Consider the following 18,496-nt stretch of genomic DNA (forward strand, 5'->3'; position numbering starts at 1 on the left):
TTTTTTTCTTTGCCAAAACGATTGCGGCTCATATGAGGCAGCTGGACGCTGTGAAGCAGGTGCAGTGCCAGAAAGAAATTCTGGACACAGTTGAAAAATTTCTGACAATGTAAATAAATGTGTGTGCACATGTTCATTTTATTCGTACTCATCAACATATGCAGATGCCCTCTGCCACGGCACAACACCTTGGCCGTTGAAGTAGTCCCGCATGTCCTGACGGACCCTGGCACCAAATGAGTTTACGCGTCCGCGTGTTGCTCGTAGGCCAAAAAATTTTTGCTCCCTACTATCTTCGGGCCCCGAGTCAGGAAATGTGCTCATGTCGTTGCCAAGGTAGTTATGTAGCACACATGCTGCCTTCACCATGGGGACAACTCTTTCAGGCTCTGCATTGATTGTAGTGAGAAGAAAGCGAAAGCGATTGGCCAGTATACCGAACGCGTTCTCCACAACCCGTCTTGCTCTGGACAATCTGCGAAATGTATACAAAGTGAAAAAGTTGCATTTTCTTAGGTAAGCATATTCAAGGGCCTTATAACGCCCTCTAAAATACAAAGAATCAAGCTTAAGATGCATGCCTGTAATGAAAGATCCGCTGATCACCCGACAGGCTGCTACCTCCATACGGCTTCATCAGATTCTTCCCGATTGGAAATGCGTCGTCGGCCACAAACACAGGGGGTAGGAATAGACCTGGCCCAACTTCCACATGGTCTGGCAGGTTTGCTCTGTTGCCTTCCAATGCCTCCTGTAGGGGCGTGGTCTGCCATACTCCTGCGTCGCCTCGAGCACCGGGCACACCAACGTCAATTTTTATAGTTAAAGTAAAGGGACCCAGAGTTGGCTGGTTTGGTTATGCAGACATGCTTCCCATCTATTGCCCCCACAGTTTGGAAATTGCCAATTTTCGTCAAACCCCCTGATAACGTATCGCCAATCTTCAACTGTTTTTGGTGACTTCATATAATCTTTGCTTAGCTTATGATAGATAGCCGAACATGTTTCGGGAATGAAATCGTTGGCGGTGGAGTGCCCGACTCTGAACTGGCGTCTTAGGGAATGGTGGCTCTCACCTGTAAATAAATAAAGGCGAGGTTGAAGGACCTATTTAGATTGCCGGTAGAACATACTGGCGCATGCAGCCAAACTAGACTAAACGTGGGCAGTTTATGTAGGCACGGCAGCTGGGCAATCATTTTGCTTTTTTCTTACTGCCGATGTCAGCGAAATAGTGGCGTTTTAGCTCCTACAAACCCCACTTCACTGCATGTCGCTGAGAATGCATAGAACGCCAAGGCTCAGCTCTCCTATAAAGAAAATAACTAGCTGCGCGCTACACTGTGGCAACACATAGAGCATCTACGTTCGGCTGCTGGTCTTGAAGCCGCATGTTGCACCCGGTGCTACATTTCAATGCAATTGGCTGTAAGAAAGTACACGAGGCGCAGCCATGGCAATGAGAAGTGATGTAAGGCCGCAACAGCCCAAACCAAGACGAAAAATGCTTACCAGATGCAAGGTAACGCAGCGTTGCTTGCAGCTTCGTCGCCGGCTGTATCGGCTGGCGCATGACAGTCGTCTTCCGTTCTATCCTAGGCCCCACGCGCGCGAGAAGTTCCGCGAACTGCTCCCGGCTGACGCGCAGGAGCCGTCTGTACTCGGAAGGGTCGGACACTACCAGCTCTTTGAATAGTTGGTTCTGCAGGCCGAGCTCCTTCCTGCACATCCAATCCTTCACCCAACACGACCTTTTTGGGGCAGGGTAGTAATCTTCTTCGTCCACGCAAAGAGCCAACGCCATAGCGGCCAAACGACGTTTCTGCTCCGCCTCCATTTCGACGACTTCTATTCGCGATACATGCGCAGCATGAGCGCGAGGGATTGGCATGGTTTCGCGAATTTGTTGAGTCGCGAGCACTGCGGCCGAGAGTTGCTGGTTGATCTGCTCCGCCGTCTGCTATCGCGGTCCGCCGTGTGGATGTGCTCTGCGCCGGACCGGACCGCGCTGGGCCGTGACGTTGCATCACGTGACCGATCGGCCCGCGGACTTGGTCCGTCGTGTGGATCGGCCTTTATGAGCCTTTCTTCGTGCGGCGATTTGAACTTTGATCAGTGGATTACGGTTGTGTGGTGTGAAACAACAAAGTCGTGATACCACACTCGCTGCAAAGTGAAGTTATGTGTTTGTTGCATGAGCAACAGATTGGCATTGCGAAGACGAAAGCTCTTGCAAGGTCAATGGTTCGGTGGCCAAAGATAGACAACTGTTTGGAACAAATTGTAAAGCAGTGTGAAATTTGTCAAAGCACAAAATATGTGGTGCCACTAGCGCCGCTTTCATCTTAAAGGGACACTAAAGTGAAAAATGATTTCTTCTGCATCAGTAAATTACCGTTCTGCAACACCAAAAACACCACTCTTACAACGATAAGACGTTTGGTAAGCCAGAAATAGCGCAAGAACGAAATACGGGTGGCGACGCCTACTTGAGTTCCCGCACCTGGGGGCTGTGACGTCATGGATTTTGATGGCATCTTCTAGGGCCTAATAATTATTTATAGCGGTACAGATTGACTACATTGTGTTCTAAAGGAATGAAATATGAAACATGGCAAGTTTCGGGAACCTTTATTCAGCCAACGCGGCCCAAATGCGAAAACATACTTTGGAATCCCTGACGTCACGCTGACGTTTCGGCGTTGAGATTTCGGCGCGAAATTCAAATAATGATACTTGGACCTTCATTTTCTCATCTAATAATCAAACTATTTTTTCGAAATGACTGCCTGCAGGGTTCTCAAACAATGCTCCATTAGTCTAAACTGATTTATTGTTTCCCTTTAGTGTCCCTTTAAAAGTGGTGCACAAACAGTTTGGGAGAGGATACATGTAGACGTTGCTAAAAAAGAAAAAAAAGGATGTTCCATTTAGCTGCAGATTCCTATTCCAAATGGTTGGAAATAAGAGTCATGACGTCAAGGACTGCGCAAAGCACGATGGAAACAGTGCGCTCGTTGTTCGCAAGTCGTGGCCTACTGAAGGAGGTAGTCACTGATAACGGACCGTAGTTTCGTGCAAAAGAATTTGAGGACTTCCTATTGTCAAATGGGGTTAAGCACACGCTCACTGCACCATATCATCCTCAGTCCAACGGTTCGGCCGCACGTGCGGTTCAAACAGTAAATCAGTCGCTGTTGAAGCAATTGCTGGAAGACCGGAGGAATAAAAGTTCCAGGTCACTGCAGCACAGAATCGATAATTTTTTGTTCGCTTATAGAACAACGCCACATACATTCACCAGCCAAACACCAGCTGAACTCTTCGTGAGGAGGAAGTTGCGCCCAGGTTGTTGTTATTGAAACCAGATCTGCAGGATGCAATAAATGCCAAATCTGAGAGGAATGTACGCAGTGCAAACAAGAGGAGGAGTTTACCCAGAGTATTTTCTGTTTGGGATAAGGTGTTTGTGCGTTGAGTCCGTGGGGAACAGGTGAAATGGCGTCCAGGCAAGATTGTGGATGTGAAATCGGCAATGACATACCTTGTGGTAGTGCATGGACAGACGCGGTTTGTGCACGCGGCCCATTTGCGACATTCTTGTTTAAAGCCTGGTAGTGTTGTGAAAGAACATGATGTACCTTTGCCATATGCAAGTGAACTGCTTGAAAGCGAAAGTTTCCTTGCACCCGCCTCAAACCTGTCAGTGTTGGATCGGAGTGATGGTGGCCCACTCTCACGTGGAGCCTAAAGTGCATCAACGTCAGAACACAACGATGCCGGTTCACCTGTGCTACCCAGGCGCAGCGCTCGTGATAAGCGGAAGCCCGATCGTCAGAAGTATGACAGATTCTGATCTTGATGGAGGGGAAGTGTTGTATCTGTGCAACGTGTATCAAGCGTAGTGTGTCACTGTGCGCCGCGTATCTGATGCACGCGGTCACTGTTCACATGGGCTATTGTATCACTTGCCAATCGCATGCCTCGGCTGCACCCATGCTCCCTTTATAAGGCGAAGCCAGTGAATCGTAGCTGTCTGTTTTGTTCATGTTGCTATCCGAATAAATGCTTGACTTCACGGCGTCTCTGGCCAACAGGGAGTGCTTAATGCCTGCTTCGCCTCCTCCGTGGGTCGGCCCGGCATTGCAATATATTTGGGATCAACCCACATATGGGGAGTGCTTAACCCCTGCCTTACCTCCGCCGCAGGTCGGGCCAGTATTCCACTATATCAGCCCACGTATGTGCATTGCTTAATGCCTGCTTCACCTCGGCCGCGGTTGAGGCCGGTATAGCACTATATTTGGGATTGGCCTACGTATGGGGAGTGCTTAACACGTGCTTCACATCCACCGCGGGTCGGGCCGGTATTGCACTATTTTTGGATCGGCCAACGAATTGCGAGTGCTTAACACCTGCTTCACCTCCGCTGCAGGTCGGACCGGCTGGCACTATATTTATTGGCCCGCGTATGGGGTGTGCTTAACACCTGCTTCATCTCGGCCGCAGGGGGGAGGGGGGGGCAGGTATTGCACTATATATGGCATAGACCCGCTTATGGGGAGTGCTTAACGCCTGCTTCACCTCGAGTGCGGGTGGGGCCAGTATTGCACTATATTTGGGATCGGCCTGCGCATGGGGAGTGCTTAACGGCTGATTCACCTCCGCCGCGGGTCCAGCAGGTATTGCACTATATTTGGGATCGGAACACGTGGGGGTAGTGCTTAACACCTGATTCACCTCCGCCACCGGTAGGTTGGGTATTTGCACTATACTTGGAATCGCCTCACGTACAGGGAGTGTTTAACACCTGTTTCACGACCGTCGCGGGTCGGCCCGGTATTGCACTATATTTATCGGCCCTCGTACAGGGAGTGTATAACGCCTGCTTTACCTGCGCCGCGCGTTCGCCCGGCATTGAACTATATTAGGGATCGCCCCACAGACAGGGAGTGCTTAACGCCGCTGGTTGGGCGGGTATTGCATTATATTTGGAATGGGCACATGTATGGGGACTGCTCAACACCTGCTTCACCTCCACGGCTGGTCGGGCCGGCATTGTACTATATTTGGTATCGGCCAACGAATTGGGAGTGCTTGACACCTGCTTCACATCCGCCCCGGGTCGGGACGGCGTTGCACTATATTTGGGATGCGCCCACGTATGGGGAGTGCTTAACGCCTGCTTTGCCTCCGCCGCAGGTCGGGCCGGTATTGCACTACATTTGGAATTGGCCAACGTATGGCGAGAGCTTAACATGTGCTTCACCTCCGCCGCGGGTCGGGCCGGTATTGCGTTATATTTGGAATGGGCCAATCTATGGGGAGTGCTAAACACCTGCTTACTACCGCCGTGGGTCGGCCAGGTATTGCAGTGTATGTGAGATCGGCCCACGTATGGGGAGTGCTTAACGCCTGCTTCGCTTCCGCCGCAGGTCGACCCGGTATCGCACTATAATTGGGATTGGCCCACGTATGGGGAGTGGTTATTACCTGCGTCACCTCCGCGGCTGGTTAGGCTGGTTGGCAGAATGTGTGGGATCGGTCCACGTATGGGGGGCGCTTAACGCGTGCTTAACGCGTGCTTATCACCTTCGCCGTGAATCGGGCCGGTATTGAACTATATTGGGGATCGGCCAACGAATTCGGAGCGCTTAATTCCTGCATCACCTCTGCCGTTGGTCGGGCCAGTATTGCACTATATTTGGGATCAGCCCACGTATGGGGAGTGCTTAACGCCTGCTTCACCTCCAGCGCAGGTCGGCCCGGCATAGCACTATATTTGGGATCCGCTCACGTATGGGGAGTGCTTAACGCCAGCTTCACCTCCGCCTCAGGTCGGGCCGTTATTGCACTATATTTGGGATTGTCCCACGTATGGCGAGTGCTTAACACGTGCTTCACCTCCGCCGCGAATCGGGCTGGTATTGCGCTATATTTGGAATGGGCCAACGCATGGGGAGTGCTTAACACCTGCTTACTACCACCGCGGGTCGGCCAGGTATTGCACTGTATGTGAGATCGGCCCACGTATGGGGATTGCTTAACTCATGCTTCACCTCCACCGCGGGTCGTGCCGGTATTGAACTATCTTCGGAATCGGCCACATATGGGCAATGCTTAGAACGACAGAAAGCTGAGGTAGTTGGTAAGGATTCATTATGCTCAATTGGAGTGAGGCGTGCAGACAGGACACAAGAGCAGAGAGGTGGACGGCGTTCGTGTTGTCCGCCTCTCTACTCTTGTGTCCTATCTGCACGCCTCACTTATATTTTGCATAATGGGCAATGCTTGATACCTGCTTCACATCCGCCGAGGGCCGGGCCGGTGTTGCACTATACTTGGGATCTGCGCACGTATGTGGAGTGCCTAACCCCTGCCTCAGCTCCACCGCAGGTCGGGCCGGATTCCTGTATATTTATCAGCCCACGTATGTGGAGTGCTTAATGCCTGCTTATCCTCGGCCGCGGTTGGGGCCGGTATAGCACTATATTTGGAACCGGCTCAAGTATAGAGACTGCTCAACACCTGCCTCACCTCCGCGGCTGGTCGGGCCGGTATTGTAGTATATTTGGGATCGGCCAACGTATGGGGAGTGCTTAACACGTGCTTCACCTCCACTGCGGGTCGGGCCGGTATTGCGCTATATTTGGTATCGGCCCACGTATGGGGCGTGCTTAAAACCTCCTTCACCCCCGTCGCTGGTCTTCCCGGTATTGCACTATAATTGCGATAGGCCCACGTAGGGGAGTGCTTAACGCCTGCTTCACCACCGCGGCTGGTTAGGTCGGTAGGCTACTATATTTAGAATGGGCCAACGAATTTCGAGGGCTTAACACCTGCTTCACCTCCCCCGCAGGTCGTGCCGGTATTGAACTATATTTTGGAACGGCCCACGTATGGGCCCACGCTACCAGGCATATTTACCTTGGGGGCGATTTCATCTGCACTTCCGAAGGCGGGAGGGGGAGGGTGCCATCATGTGGGGAGGGCTACGCTATTCCACGCGGTCAGCTGCTGTCAGTCCGCGGTACCAGCGTGACAGGGATGACTGTTCCTGCAAGTGGCGATGTCGAGCGACTGGGAGTAAGGCTGGATGTGACGCTTCCTTGGGCGCTGTCGCCGCTGATACTGGGGGCACGACTGCCCTACGACGCAGGGTAGCTCTCGTAGTTGGTGAAACGAAAGTGTGAAAAGAGCGTTGTGCTGCACAAGACGGGCTGTGCGGTTACGGTGGGGATGGTCACGTCAGCCTACGTGTGTAGCTTTTAGCCCAAAATGAATATCCAGCATGTAAACTGCAGAATAAGATTGATTTCATTTGATATGCCGCCAGAGTAGCGCGCGTCGTCTGTATGGAAACAAAGTGCTACATGCGCGGAAGTCTTTCTGCGGCAGCTGTGAACCCAACCTACGCGCTGCCTCTCGCGATCTCCCGGCTACGGAGGCAGACGCGTCGCGCCGTATTTCGCTCCCTTTGGAACGTGCCGCACGAGACATATTTCCTGCGCCATCCAATATATCGCCTAATGAAAACACGTTTAGAGGTGCGCTCAACTTTTGCATTGGGAAGTATCGTAATTGTCTGTTAACTTTCTTCTTTGTTTGGTCATGGCATGTGTATCCGTAAATCGACGTATTTCTCCATTCGCTGAAGTCACGAATTTTCTCCACACTTCGCGAACAACACGGCTCTCCGTTGTTTGCTGTAGACTCAAGTGGCTGCTTCTAAGGTTATTTAACAAAATATTGGCCACGATACGTCTGAGGAAAGCAGCTGCCTTGGTGGGAACAGGAACCGATGCAATAGATCTTGAAGGCGCAAGCCTCATTATAGGCTTGCCGTGTCGTGAACGCTATCGGCATGTGCACACTGTCGTCACAATGCTCTACGAGCAACAAGCTAGTTTTAAGAAGTGGTAGCTTCAGCGCTGTTGTGGCAGAAAACTGCCACAATTGACTTTGCCGCAACGGCAAGCATGCTTGCTTTTGCTTAGGCAAATGTTAGTACATGCACAAAACAGCCAGAAAGAATACTGACAACGCTAACGCTTCATTGATTTAAGCAAAAAAGAAGCTTTGTGAGGCTAATTTTAATCGCGAACATATGACGTGATCACCGCTGTAGTGTATTATGCAAGCATTTGCTTCTGTTTTACTGTAAAGGCGGAACCGCATGGCGCGATTTCAGGCGTGATTGACGCGTGGATGGTGGGACGCGTGCGTCATTTTGACGCGTGCCCAGCATGATCCGTCACGAAATCGCGCCGCCGCGTGCTGCTGTTTGGAGTAGAAAAAAAAAAGAAACGCGTCGCGCGGCGCGTCCGCCAATCAGAGTTCAGGTAAGTCACGTGGCGTTTGGTCACGTGGCATTTCGGTTTTTGGTTTCGCCACCAGATAGCCCTGCTCTCTGCGCATCTCGACGGAACCTCTCCGGTGCAATTTTTTTTCGCTCGGCAGAACTGGCGCGTGACCCAAAGAAAGGCCGTGATTTAGTTCGCGCACCGTGTTGATCCGAGCATGGTGTTCACCTAAAATGAAAAAAAAAAAACGTCAATGAGGCCCTAATAACTGAAGTGGAGAAGCGTCGCGTCCTGTGGGACGTACGCGACCGCAATTACACGGACAACATCAAACGTGACCAGGCTCGGCGAGCTATTGCAGATACCCTAAGCGTAGACGGTATAGCAGATGCCCTCAGCATCCTCCTTAATAGTAGCAATCGCCTCCTCTGTTCGGTTGTAAGCGGCCGACACTCTATTTTCTATGTGAAGTTGCAAACAAGCAGCGGCCTCTCACCATGCGGAAGGTACATAGTCGCAGTTTCGCACACAATATTGCTGCTTAAAATTAGGCTTCATAAATACACTTCGGACAAAAATGTCGCTCTCTAACTGCACTAAGATTATTTTTATTGCAGTGTTCCGTAAGTTTAAGGGCATATTATATATGCGGTAACACAGACACTTCATGTCGCTGGGAGTTATGTTGTCTGGCAACCCGGATAACGCGACGCGAAACCGCCGCTCCCTTTCTTTTTGTGCGGGTGCTCGCGCGTCGGCGGCATCGCGGGCGTTTGCCGCGAGTCGCGTTTTTCGCTTGCGAAAAACGCGCCATGCCGTTCCTGCTTAACACACATCTTGGACTGAATTGCACGGTTATGATGAGATAGTGGAGGTGAAATAATGGAATAAAAAAATTACCGACGATTACGTTACTTCCTAATGCGAAATTTGAGCGCAGCAAATAAGCTGTTTCACCTTTTCGATAGATTGAGGCAAAGAAATCGAGCAACACATGTATGCGCTATCACAGAATTTTTTTTTTATTTTTCACACGTATTCCTTTAACAAAGACTCCACTAACAGTTCTTGACAGTCATGAAGGAAGCTTTGTGGTCGGAGAAATATACTGATATATGTTCGACTTGGTACACCAATGCTTGATTCTCAAAGACGAGATCTATACAAGTGCCTCGCGAGGTTGTCACAGCCGTGGGACGCGTTACGAGCGAGAGGAACGGGATGTTCTCCCGCATAAGTGTTAGGAAATTGCTGTTTGTCTTTATGTCAACTTTAAAGTCCCCCACTACTAACATCGGTGTGGATCGATGGACGGTTAATGCGAGCTGCAGGAGGTGCACGACGTCTTTCGTGAGTGCGGTAGGGGCGAAGTAGGCAGCTACTACCAGCAAGCCGTTGGGCAACTTTGCGGCGCACAGTTCGCCAACTTCAAAGTTCGAGCCGGCGCTTTGACAACCGGAAACTCGCAGGAAGAGGTGGGAAGGGGGCGGCGTGTACACCCAGCGGCAAACGATGGGGGCAGAAGCGCGTGCAGCAAGCGGACAACACGATAAAGGGAGGAGGGAAGAGATAGCAGCGACTGACTGATGCCGCTGACGCCGATAGTGAGTCAACCCCAGCTGCGGAGTTGGTTTCAGGGACAACGCCGCCGATGCCGACACAAACAATATGATACCCTCGCTTCCGCAGCGCTAAGAACCAGGGGGGGGGGGGGACCCTTTCCTCCTCTTTCTGCATGGCGGCGACGGCGTTCTATGCAGTCACGTTATCTTCACTCTGTAGCGGCGTCAGCGGCATCCAGCGGTATCAGTCGGTCGCTGCTAGCGCTGGGGGGATGAAAGGGGGGTGGAGCTGGTTACGAGGCCGACGACGACGACGACGATGACGACGACGCGAAACCCAGGAACGGACGCCAAAGAGCTGCGCTCTAAAATAAATGAGAAGTAAAAAGTTATCACGAAATTGCGAAATTCTTAGCTAGCACTATCACTACTTTGTAAATGAGAAGTAAAAAACTATCACGAAATTGCGAGATTCTTAGCTAACACTATCACTGCTTTGCAATCCAGGCGTAGCGACGCTATTTTCCTACGAGAAAGATGAGGAGCGACGGCAAGGCCTATTGATTATGTGCTTGTTGTTCCTGTAGCAGCCTACCTGGCAAGGGTTCCGAACGCGTCACCCACGTCGCGGGGCCGCGTCCTGCGCGTGAACTGGGCCAGTCGCTGACTCTGGTAGACCCTGGACGCCTCGTGCCACATGTGGATCGGGCCACCGGTCGCTGTCAGCATGTTCCCCGCGCAATTGTCTCGTTTCAAGGACCACTGCGGGTAGAAGCGGGCCAGCCGGAGGCGCCTGAGTACAAAGCGCGCCACGCGGTGCGTCGCGCTGTCCATCCAAACGTAGCGGCGCGAGCTGCGAAAGAACAAGCTCTCCAGCTCAGACAACCAGGCGCGGCTAGTGAGATCACTGCCGCTGGCGATGGTGAGCCTGGCGTGAGCCTTGACCACGCACACCGGGAGCACCGAGGCGACGACGCGCAAGCAGAGGACCCGCTTTGGTGTCGGGGACAGAACGCGGCCCGTGGACTCGATGCTGTGAAGCCGGAGCAAGTTGGTGCTGTCGGGTAGGAAAGGCGCCATGCGGACCACTAGGCGGAATCCCAAGTAGTTTATGATGGCCCGAGGCCCGATTTCGCTGAACAAAGCGCTTATCTCGTCCTCGAAGTAGACGGGATTCCTGTACTGCACCGTCGTGTTGCTCGCCAGGATACCTTCGAAGACAACGGTGAGGAAGGTGCGAATGCCCTGGGGCAGGCTTTCCAAAGGAGCGAGCCTTACCTCCAGTCCGGGAAAGACGGGCCTCCGTTTAGCGATTCTCTTAAAGACGGCCATGACGTCAGACATGAGCTCGTTGATCATGCCCGAATTCTGCACAAGCTGTGCCGATTCGGTGATGGCGCCTGTGAACATGGAGATAATGGCGTTCTGCTGGTCGTCGCCTCGAAAGAACAGCGGCTGGGGAAGCTCGAGTTCAAGGACGTGTTTTCCGAAGGTCTTGTCAAGCGCCGCTTGAACGCCGAGGAGAGCCCCAATGCCTAAATCTCGCGTGAGCCTTGCAGCGACGGACCATACGTCGAACTCGCTCACAGATGCTGCGCTGTCGACTGGCCAGCGCCCCTGAGGTGGCCACGTAGCGAACATATGCCTGAGCTCAGTGGTACTTGCTTCACCATGTGCAGAAATGCAGGCATCGTAAAGTCGCTTCGCTTCGGTCACATCATCGTGCGAGGAGTCTAGTATGTATTCGAGCACCTTGGTGTGCATGGCGTCTTGTAGCATGGTGTCCACCGATGTTGCCACTCCGATGCCCATCGCTGGATTATGCATCATGCGTTCCCAATGACGACAAACGTACTGGTAAAAATTGTCGCACGGTGACACGTCGCGGCTAAAGAGCCCGCCAACATGTTCGCCTTCTTTGATGCAGAAGTCGGTCGAGCATATGTACACTTGAGACCGGGGTACCACCGAAGGGCCCTTTGTTCCTGGATAGTGCGGGGGCCAGGTCGGAAAGGTGGGGTTCGGCCAGCCCGGCCTCTTCGGCCCATACTTGGGATGCGTGAGGAAGGCTATTACACAAATCCACACAATACACAGAATGCCAATTACGACTACCAGGTTGCTTTCCGGATACATTACGGTTGTTTGCTTCTCGAGTTCTTTGAGTATCGCATCCATGTCCTGTTTGCTCTCGGTGTCAGGTTCTTCAGCAGAGACTTCAGCTGGGGGAGGGAGGCCTTGGAGGCCTTTCGGAGGCGGCTCATCTGCCGCCTCCGAAAGTTGCTCTTCGTTGATGCTAGACACCTCAGCGGAGGTGGCATTTGGGCCTTGGGTAATTGCTTTAGATGCCATAGAAGTCTTAGATCCCGCAAGTGACTTGGACTCGTCTTGAATACGCCCTGCTGCAGATGGCGTAGTGTCCGTCTCAGAGTGCTCTGCTGCCATCGCAGCACTTTCCTTTTTGGATGCACCAGACTCTGATGTCTTTGATTCTGCTTCCACTTTAGGCTTATCAATGCGCGTCGTTTCACCCTCCGCTTTGTTTGCCCGTTCTGTCTTCTCATCTAAGCGTGCGGCGGTACTGTCAATGGATTTGCGTTCCTGTAATGTCTTAGCCTCTCCTGACTTCTCTGCTGCTGCAGCCTCTTTTGCTGTCGAATAGCGGCGAGTGCTGGCTGTACTTGCCTTTCTATCTTTCTGCGTAAAGAGCTCGTACATGCTCGGTAAAGAGCCGCGGGGTTCTGACTGTCGTCTGGAACTTCGTCGTGACTCAAGCTTCTCGGGTGAACCTACGTTTGTAGCGTACTCTGGGCTTTTAGCGTCCACTTTTGCTGTAGCGGCGGATACTTTTCTTGAGGAGCCTTTTGAGAAAAAGTCACTTTGTATGGAAATTGTGCTCGTGTCTGAGTGAAGAGGAGACGATAACTCGGTTGCTGTTTTAGCTTGCGGCGCTTTTATGGCGTCGCGACTAGTTTGTGGCACGGCCGCCTTCTGCTGCAAAAGCAGTGTTGCTGCCTTCGACTTGCCTGGAAGTCTCCGGCCAGAGGCGGTCGATATCCTGGAAGCCTGTGCTTGAGCCACAAGAGGGGAGCTCAACTCGCAGGAAGGTTCCAGAGAGACCGTCGTCTTCGTTTCAGAAGAGACCATGCGTGGCGCCATTGAGGATGCCTTCTGTGACGTTGTCGATGAGACTTTCGTCGTGATACCCTTCTGTGCCTTGGAGTGTGTGGAGGTTCTAGAAACGGACCTGGATATCTTCTTTTCATTGGCAAACGGCTTCGTCCTGTGCTTCTGCTTCCTGTCGCTGACCGCAATGGAGGTGCGGCTGAGGCGCTTGTCCGCCGTCTTCTTGGATGACCACGTGAAGGTCTCGTAGCCGGCATTCGCTCGGTTCGTCGACCACGTCATGTCCAAAAAGTAAGTGCCGGACCCTCCTTCCATATCGATGCATGTCCGGTGCCACTGGCCCGCGGCATCTGGACATGCTGAGGTGCGTTGAATCCATTGCGGTGCCTGCGTGACGAGTGTAATTTCAGTTTAGCCTCCTAATGATGTTGAAACAATCGCTGTCGTTTCCTGCATGGTTACTCATAGTGCCTGTTTAGCGTAACCTGTGTTAACTGAGAATGTCGTATCGTAGGCATTTGACACGAATTTCCGACCATATAAATTTCTATCCAATAAATCAGAGTAATTTTGCAAGTGGGAAGTTAGCTAACGATAGCAGTTTAATAAAACAATTTGGTAACAATTGCAGCGCACTACTGGTATACGTAAAACAATGCCAAACGCGCAAACACTCCTAACACTTGTTCACAATAGCTCGCAAATTTTTTTTTGGCTTTCGTGACACCTAATATTGATTAAACCGCAGCTACAGGTGCGTAGACGAGCCGATCTGAAAAATGTAAAGTGCATGTAAATAACAGCGTCAGGGGACACCTTTGACTGTGTTCTTCAATTCTTGCGGGTGCCACCATCACTTTCGCATATAGGGATTCTTGGCAAAGCAGAGTTAGTAAACTGAAAGCATGTTTAGCGCCAGCAAACAAGGACGGAAGGGAGACGACAACACAATGCGCATTGTGTTGTCGTCTCCCTTCCGTCCTTGTTTGCTGGCGCTAAATATGCTTTCAGTTTACCAACACGCCCAACAAATGGCAGAGTTAGTAAAACGTGTTAACTTACCGAAAGGAAAGTGTCTATTGCAAAACGCAGCATTGTGTGAATGAGAATACTGAGTTCTTGCTGGGCAGTGAAGCGAGAAACTTGAATCGCCTCAAGTGAACGTTGTGTTGTCATTCAATTAATGGCTTGCACTGATAGGTTTAAATAGGTGATAGGTGATAAATTAATTTCGGCGTATGTTTTTTGGGCATTCTTTATTTATTAGTGAAGACGCTGTGTACTTCACAGCGACGTTTATGTGCACACCTGTATCAAAAACAGTCGCACTTTCGTCCGACGGGCGAAGCATCGATTGCGATAGCCATTAGAGGACTATACGAAATAAGCATAGCGGTTTTTGTCGGTCTTATAAGCTTGTAAAAATTCGCTTGCTAACTAAATTACCAAGCATGAGGCCCCGCTTGCACAAGTAAACATGAGCACATCTCATTTTATGACAGCGGACACTCGCGTTCAAAACGAGCGCATTGACATTCGCGCTGCCACTCGCTTCAATGGGAAACAAGCGGCGAGAAGGCAGCGCACACGAAGCTGTCCGGCGCGTCTGGACTGTTACGTTTCGCCTACGATGCGCGGTATAGCCGGCGCGGATGCAACGGACGCCGTAGCTCCGTTCAAAGCGGCGGACATTTTGGCCCGTTCAGCGCTGCCGCAACGCCTCCCCGCTAAGCGCGTCCAGGCACGTTTCAATGCCACGTGTCTTCGTGTGTGCGTGTGTGTGCATGTTGGTGCCCACGCTTGTCAAAGCGCGGCAGCCGGGGAGAGGAGCTCCCCAAGTGTGAAGCGAGGAGGTCTGGCCGGCGCCGGCCCGGCGGATGCGTCACCTACTCGTCTCAACGTGTCTCTCAGCGTGTCCGTGCCCCGCCGTCACGTACGCCTCTGACGAGGCGTTCCTTCTTGCCCTCGACTCCGAGAGTATAAAGGCAGCTGCCCCCGGACGCCAAGAGAGAGGCTCCGAATTCTTCCGTCGAGTAGCGTGCTCTCCCGTCTCTCCACTTCGGTCGACCTGACCGGCCGCTCTTTTGCGATGCTATAATAAACAAGTTGTTCTGTTGGCAGTCGACTCATGCTTTGCCAGGACCTTCGGATGCTTCCAATTGTGCCCCAGGCCGCCAGGCCAACGCTACCCTTGAGGCTTGCGACCCAGATGCAACAGGACTGTGCCCGGCGCAGATCGCTTTCAAGATGGGGCGGTCGCACGCAGCCGGAGTGGAAGTCCCTTTGCACGCGCGAAATCGAGCCAGCATCTTCGGCTCATCTTCGCACGCTTTCGCTCGCACCCACAGCACAGGGCCCAAAGTCTTATCGCACTTTATGTGGAACATCACGGCGACGTCGATGGTGGAAATGCGCCTGGAGTGTCCACACAATTGCTGTCGCCATAAGAACGCAGCCATCAAGATTGCTTGATATTGTTACGGAAGGATGAGAGAAGACAGAAAGAAGAAGATCGGAGACGGTGGCTGCTGCGTGTTGTTGTTGGTCAGCCATCTTAGCTCTTTTGATTCATCCTTCATATATATCGTAAATATAGTTTTTATATACTCGCAACATCCCGGTAACAATGTACATACACACATTCATATTTCAACAGCTCACAACTTCTTACACATTTCGTGTCCGCATAAGCGCAAGTCACTTGTGGGTGGCTGATGGCAAACAGGAGGCGTTAGCTCGCTGCTTACAAGACAAAAGTACAACATACGTCATACATATAGCAATCAGCTTCAAAAGAGCACCATGGATAAACATTTTACTCCGTTATTATTGAATAAAGAAAACAACCAGTTTAAATGTTCGCTTGAATGGTGTCCGGTATTTCTTCGGGAAGCTGTTAAAAAATATTGAAATATACATACATAACACGAACACAATCTTTTCATTGTTTACGAAAGAAGACTGATAGCAATGAGAGCAACAGTTTATGAAAGAAAAAAAAACTACAATAACTCACAAATATTTTAACGAGAAATCAACCATGCTTTAATGTGTTCTTTGGCTTCATTTTTCGGAATGTTCAATTATTTCTTTAGGCAACTGGTTATAATGAAAAGAAACGAGATATTCTCGACACTTTTTACCATAACTGAGGTTTTTCAGTGCACGAAAAGGGACGAAAGACAGTGGCAAGACGCGGACAGAGCGCGGGGACATAGCGCTGTGTCCGCGTCTTGTCTTTCGTCCCTTTTCGTGCGCTGAAAAACCTCAGTCATGGAATATCAACACGCCCTAACCTACGCTTTTTTACCATACTTCGTATTATACTCGGTAACTTAAAAATGTATGTTTTTCTTAGCGTTTTAGGTTTACTCTGTATTATTTTATGATCATTTCAGGAAATATTGGGAAGAAGTATCGCTCGCGACAACTACGTGATCTGCTGAAATAGTGCAGATTGATTTTTGCCTTCCTTGCGAGCCCTCCCTGACTCTCCTGACCGTGGCTGCTGATATCTTGTCTAATAGCTCGCACAAAAAAGAAAAAAATATCGGGTAGGCTATAGCAGGTATGCAGCCGAAGTGGGTTACATGAAACATCTCGTGTGTGCTGCAGATAGTGTATGGCCACTAGGGCACAACAAATGACACAACCAAATGCACAAGTTTAAGCAAATGCGCAAATTCACGCATTAGTAAGAATAGAACTTATGTTACAGCTGGTGAGCGTCTTACGGTTTAATTTTGCAACCGCGTTATCTCTCTCTTCGTAGTGGGGCCGCTTGTTTGACAGAGGGTATTTGGGCATCGACGTTACCGCTGTAGCTCTCGAGGCTGCCTTGCGTCGCTCGTCCTTGTCCCTCGCTTGTCCTCTCCCTGGAGACGCGCACTCTCCGCCGCGGTCAAACCCTGGCGGCCCGAGCTTCTTGGCGCCTTTTCTGGGCCGTAATTTAGAGTGCAGTGTGACATAGCCGAGCAAGCTAGAAATCTCTGCTACAAGTTGCACACCTGCAGCCCTTATAAATCCTGACGAGCAGGAGCATGTGTTTCGTCAGCTATATACCTACGGTGGCGTAGTGAGGGTTCTCAAAGACGACCATTCCAGCTCGGATGGGACAAACGTACTGCTGTGCTGGGCCTCTCTGAACGCCACGCGTGTGGTTAGATCTGGCTCCGATCATGCATGGCGCAACACATGCATGATCGCCAATGGCTTCTTTTCTGTACGAAACATTAACAACGCCACGCGCATCTGTTCACACATTAGAAGGCGCACCTGCCTAACTTAGGGGAGTGTAATCTTGCGACTGAGCCCACCATGGATGAAGGTGGTAGGCGCGAACTAGCTTCTCACTGTCTTGCTGCACGAGTATCTTTACTACATGCATTTCCCAACAGCGTGTGTCGAACACGAGACCGCCACACCGAAGCAAGCGCGAATTTTCTGCCGAAAATTGCACACTTGTCGGTGGTATGACTCCTGAAGAGTACTGGTTTAAGTTTGACGGATTACACTTAGTGTGACTAACGAGCTCTCTGAAAGACGACCAGTTCCTCTCAGATCGGCAAATGTACTTCCAAACTGTGCCTCTCTGAACGCCGAGCTAAAGGCTAAATTTATCTCCGATTGCGCCATACTTGGCGCGACAGATGCATGGTCGATATTGGCGTCTGCATGGCCTCCCAACCAAAGTCGTCAAAGTACGGCGCGTTGGTAGCAAGGATAGACGCGGTAATGCTACACCCGTATTTTCGTTACACGTGGATATTTAGGAAACGACCCCCTCTGTCTGATTTTAAAGAAGTTTCATGTTGAAAAATTCAAGTAAGCGCTCAATGCTGATACGCAACCACGGTACGTCTACCGTGCCAATGTCGACTAGCTGTTTGAGATGATCGCCGGTTGTGTTGCATAGCGTAGGGCCCATGGAAACGCGCCAGCTTCGTTTGGACGCAGCATTGGAGCCGTGTTTGCATGGATATAATGGAAGCATACCACATTTATCGTATCGCATACTCTTAAACTCATATGCTACCGTTTGCATGAATGCTCATTTTCTTGTCTAGCAAACTAACGCCTTGACTTTTTATTTTTATTTTTTTAGGCTTGTAGCGCAGCTCAGAAAGAGCAAAAGGGAAGCTATCTTTAGCTTGCCTAGATGTCGCCTTGTCAGTGAACCTTCATCAGAATAATGATTTTAAAACATTTCGTTATGTGGACGATTTTGTTTCGTATTCAGTGTTCTCCGGCTGACCTTGAGACTGAGGTTGCCATGGTAGTGCCAGTAGTAAAAAAATGCCTTGCGCCCCTTGACGTTACTTACGAGCTCTCACACGATCACACGATCCGGTTTTTGGATCTGCGCTTAGCTTGTTCCGATATTCACACGTGTTGGTACTATGGACCTCGTGCTAACAAATCCTTTTTTATGCGAAGCATATTACGAGAGCTCAACCCAGCTCCTCAGGCGCGGCGGTGTCGCCATGAAACCACGTGACACCGTGA

General features: G+C 50.9%; 2 protein-coding genes across 4 annotated transcripts in view; both read right to left on the reverse strand.

Annotated features, from left to right (window-relative positions):
* Positions 1-18,496, reverse strand: part of LOC139051920 (mucin-19-like) — a 132,859-nt gene that overhangs the window by 38,979 nt on the left and 75,384 nt on the right. For both annotated transcript variants that reach the window (XM_070528949.1, XM_070528948.1), the window contains exon 8: positions 10,461-13,378. In XM_070528949.1, the coding sequence (XP_070385050.1) occupies positions 10,461-13,378 (2,918 nt within the window). The remainder of the gene's footprint in view (positions 1-10,460; positions 13,379-18,496) is intronic.
* LOC139051931 (uncharacterized) lies at positions 121-2,035 on the reverse strand. Of its 2 annotated transcripts, none has more exons than XM_070528981.1 (3): positions 1,513-2,035; positions 582-777; positions 121-475 (listed from the first exon to the last, which is right to left on the reverse strand). In XM_070528981.1, exons 1-3 carry the CDS (start codon positions 1,889-1,891, stop codon positions 139-141), a joined length of 912 nt encoding a protein of 303 aa, XP_070385082.1. In that variant the 5' UTR covers positions 1,892-2,035; the 3' UTR covers positions 121-138. The 2 variants fall into 2 exon arrangements, with proteins under 2 accessions (XP_070385082.1, XP_070385081.1); XM_070528980.1 differs by having other exon boundaries at positions 582-786; positions 1,513-2,034.

Source organism: Dermacentor albipictus, unplaced genomic scaffold (genome assembly GCF_038994185.2).
Source record: "Dermacentor albipictus isolate Rhodes 1998 colony unplaced genomic scaffold, USDA_Dalb.pri_finalv2 scaffold_16, whole genome shotgun sequence".
Lineage (NCBI taxonomy): Eukaryota > Metazoa > Arthropoda > Arachnida > Ixodida > Ixodidae > Dermacentor > Dermacentor albipictus.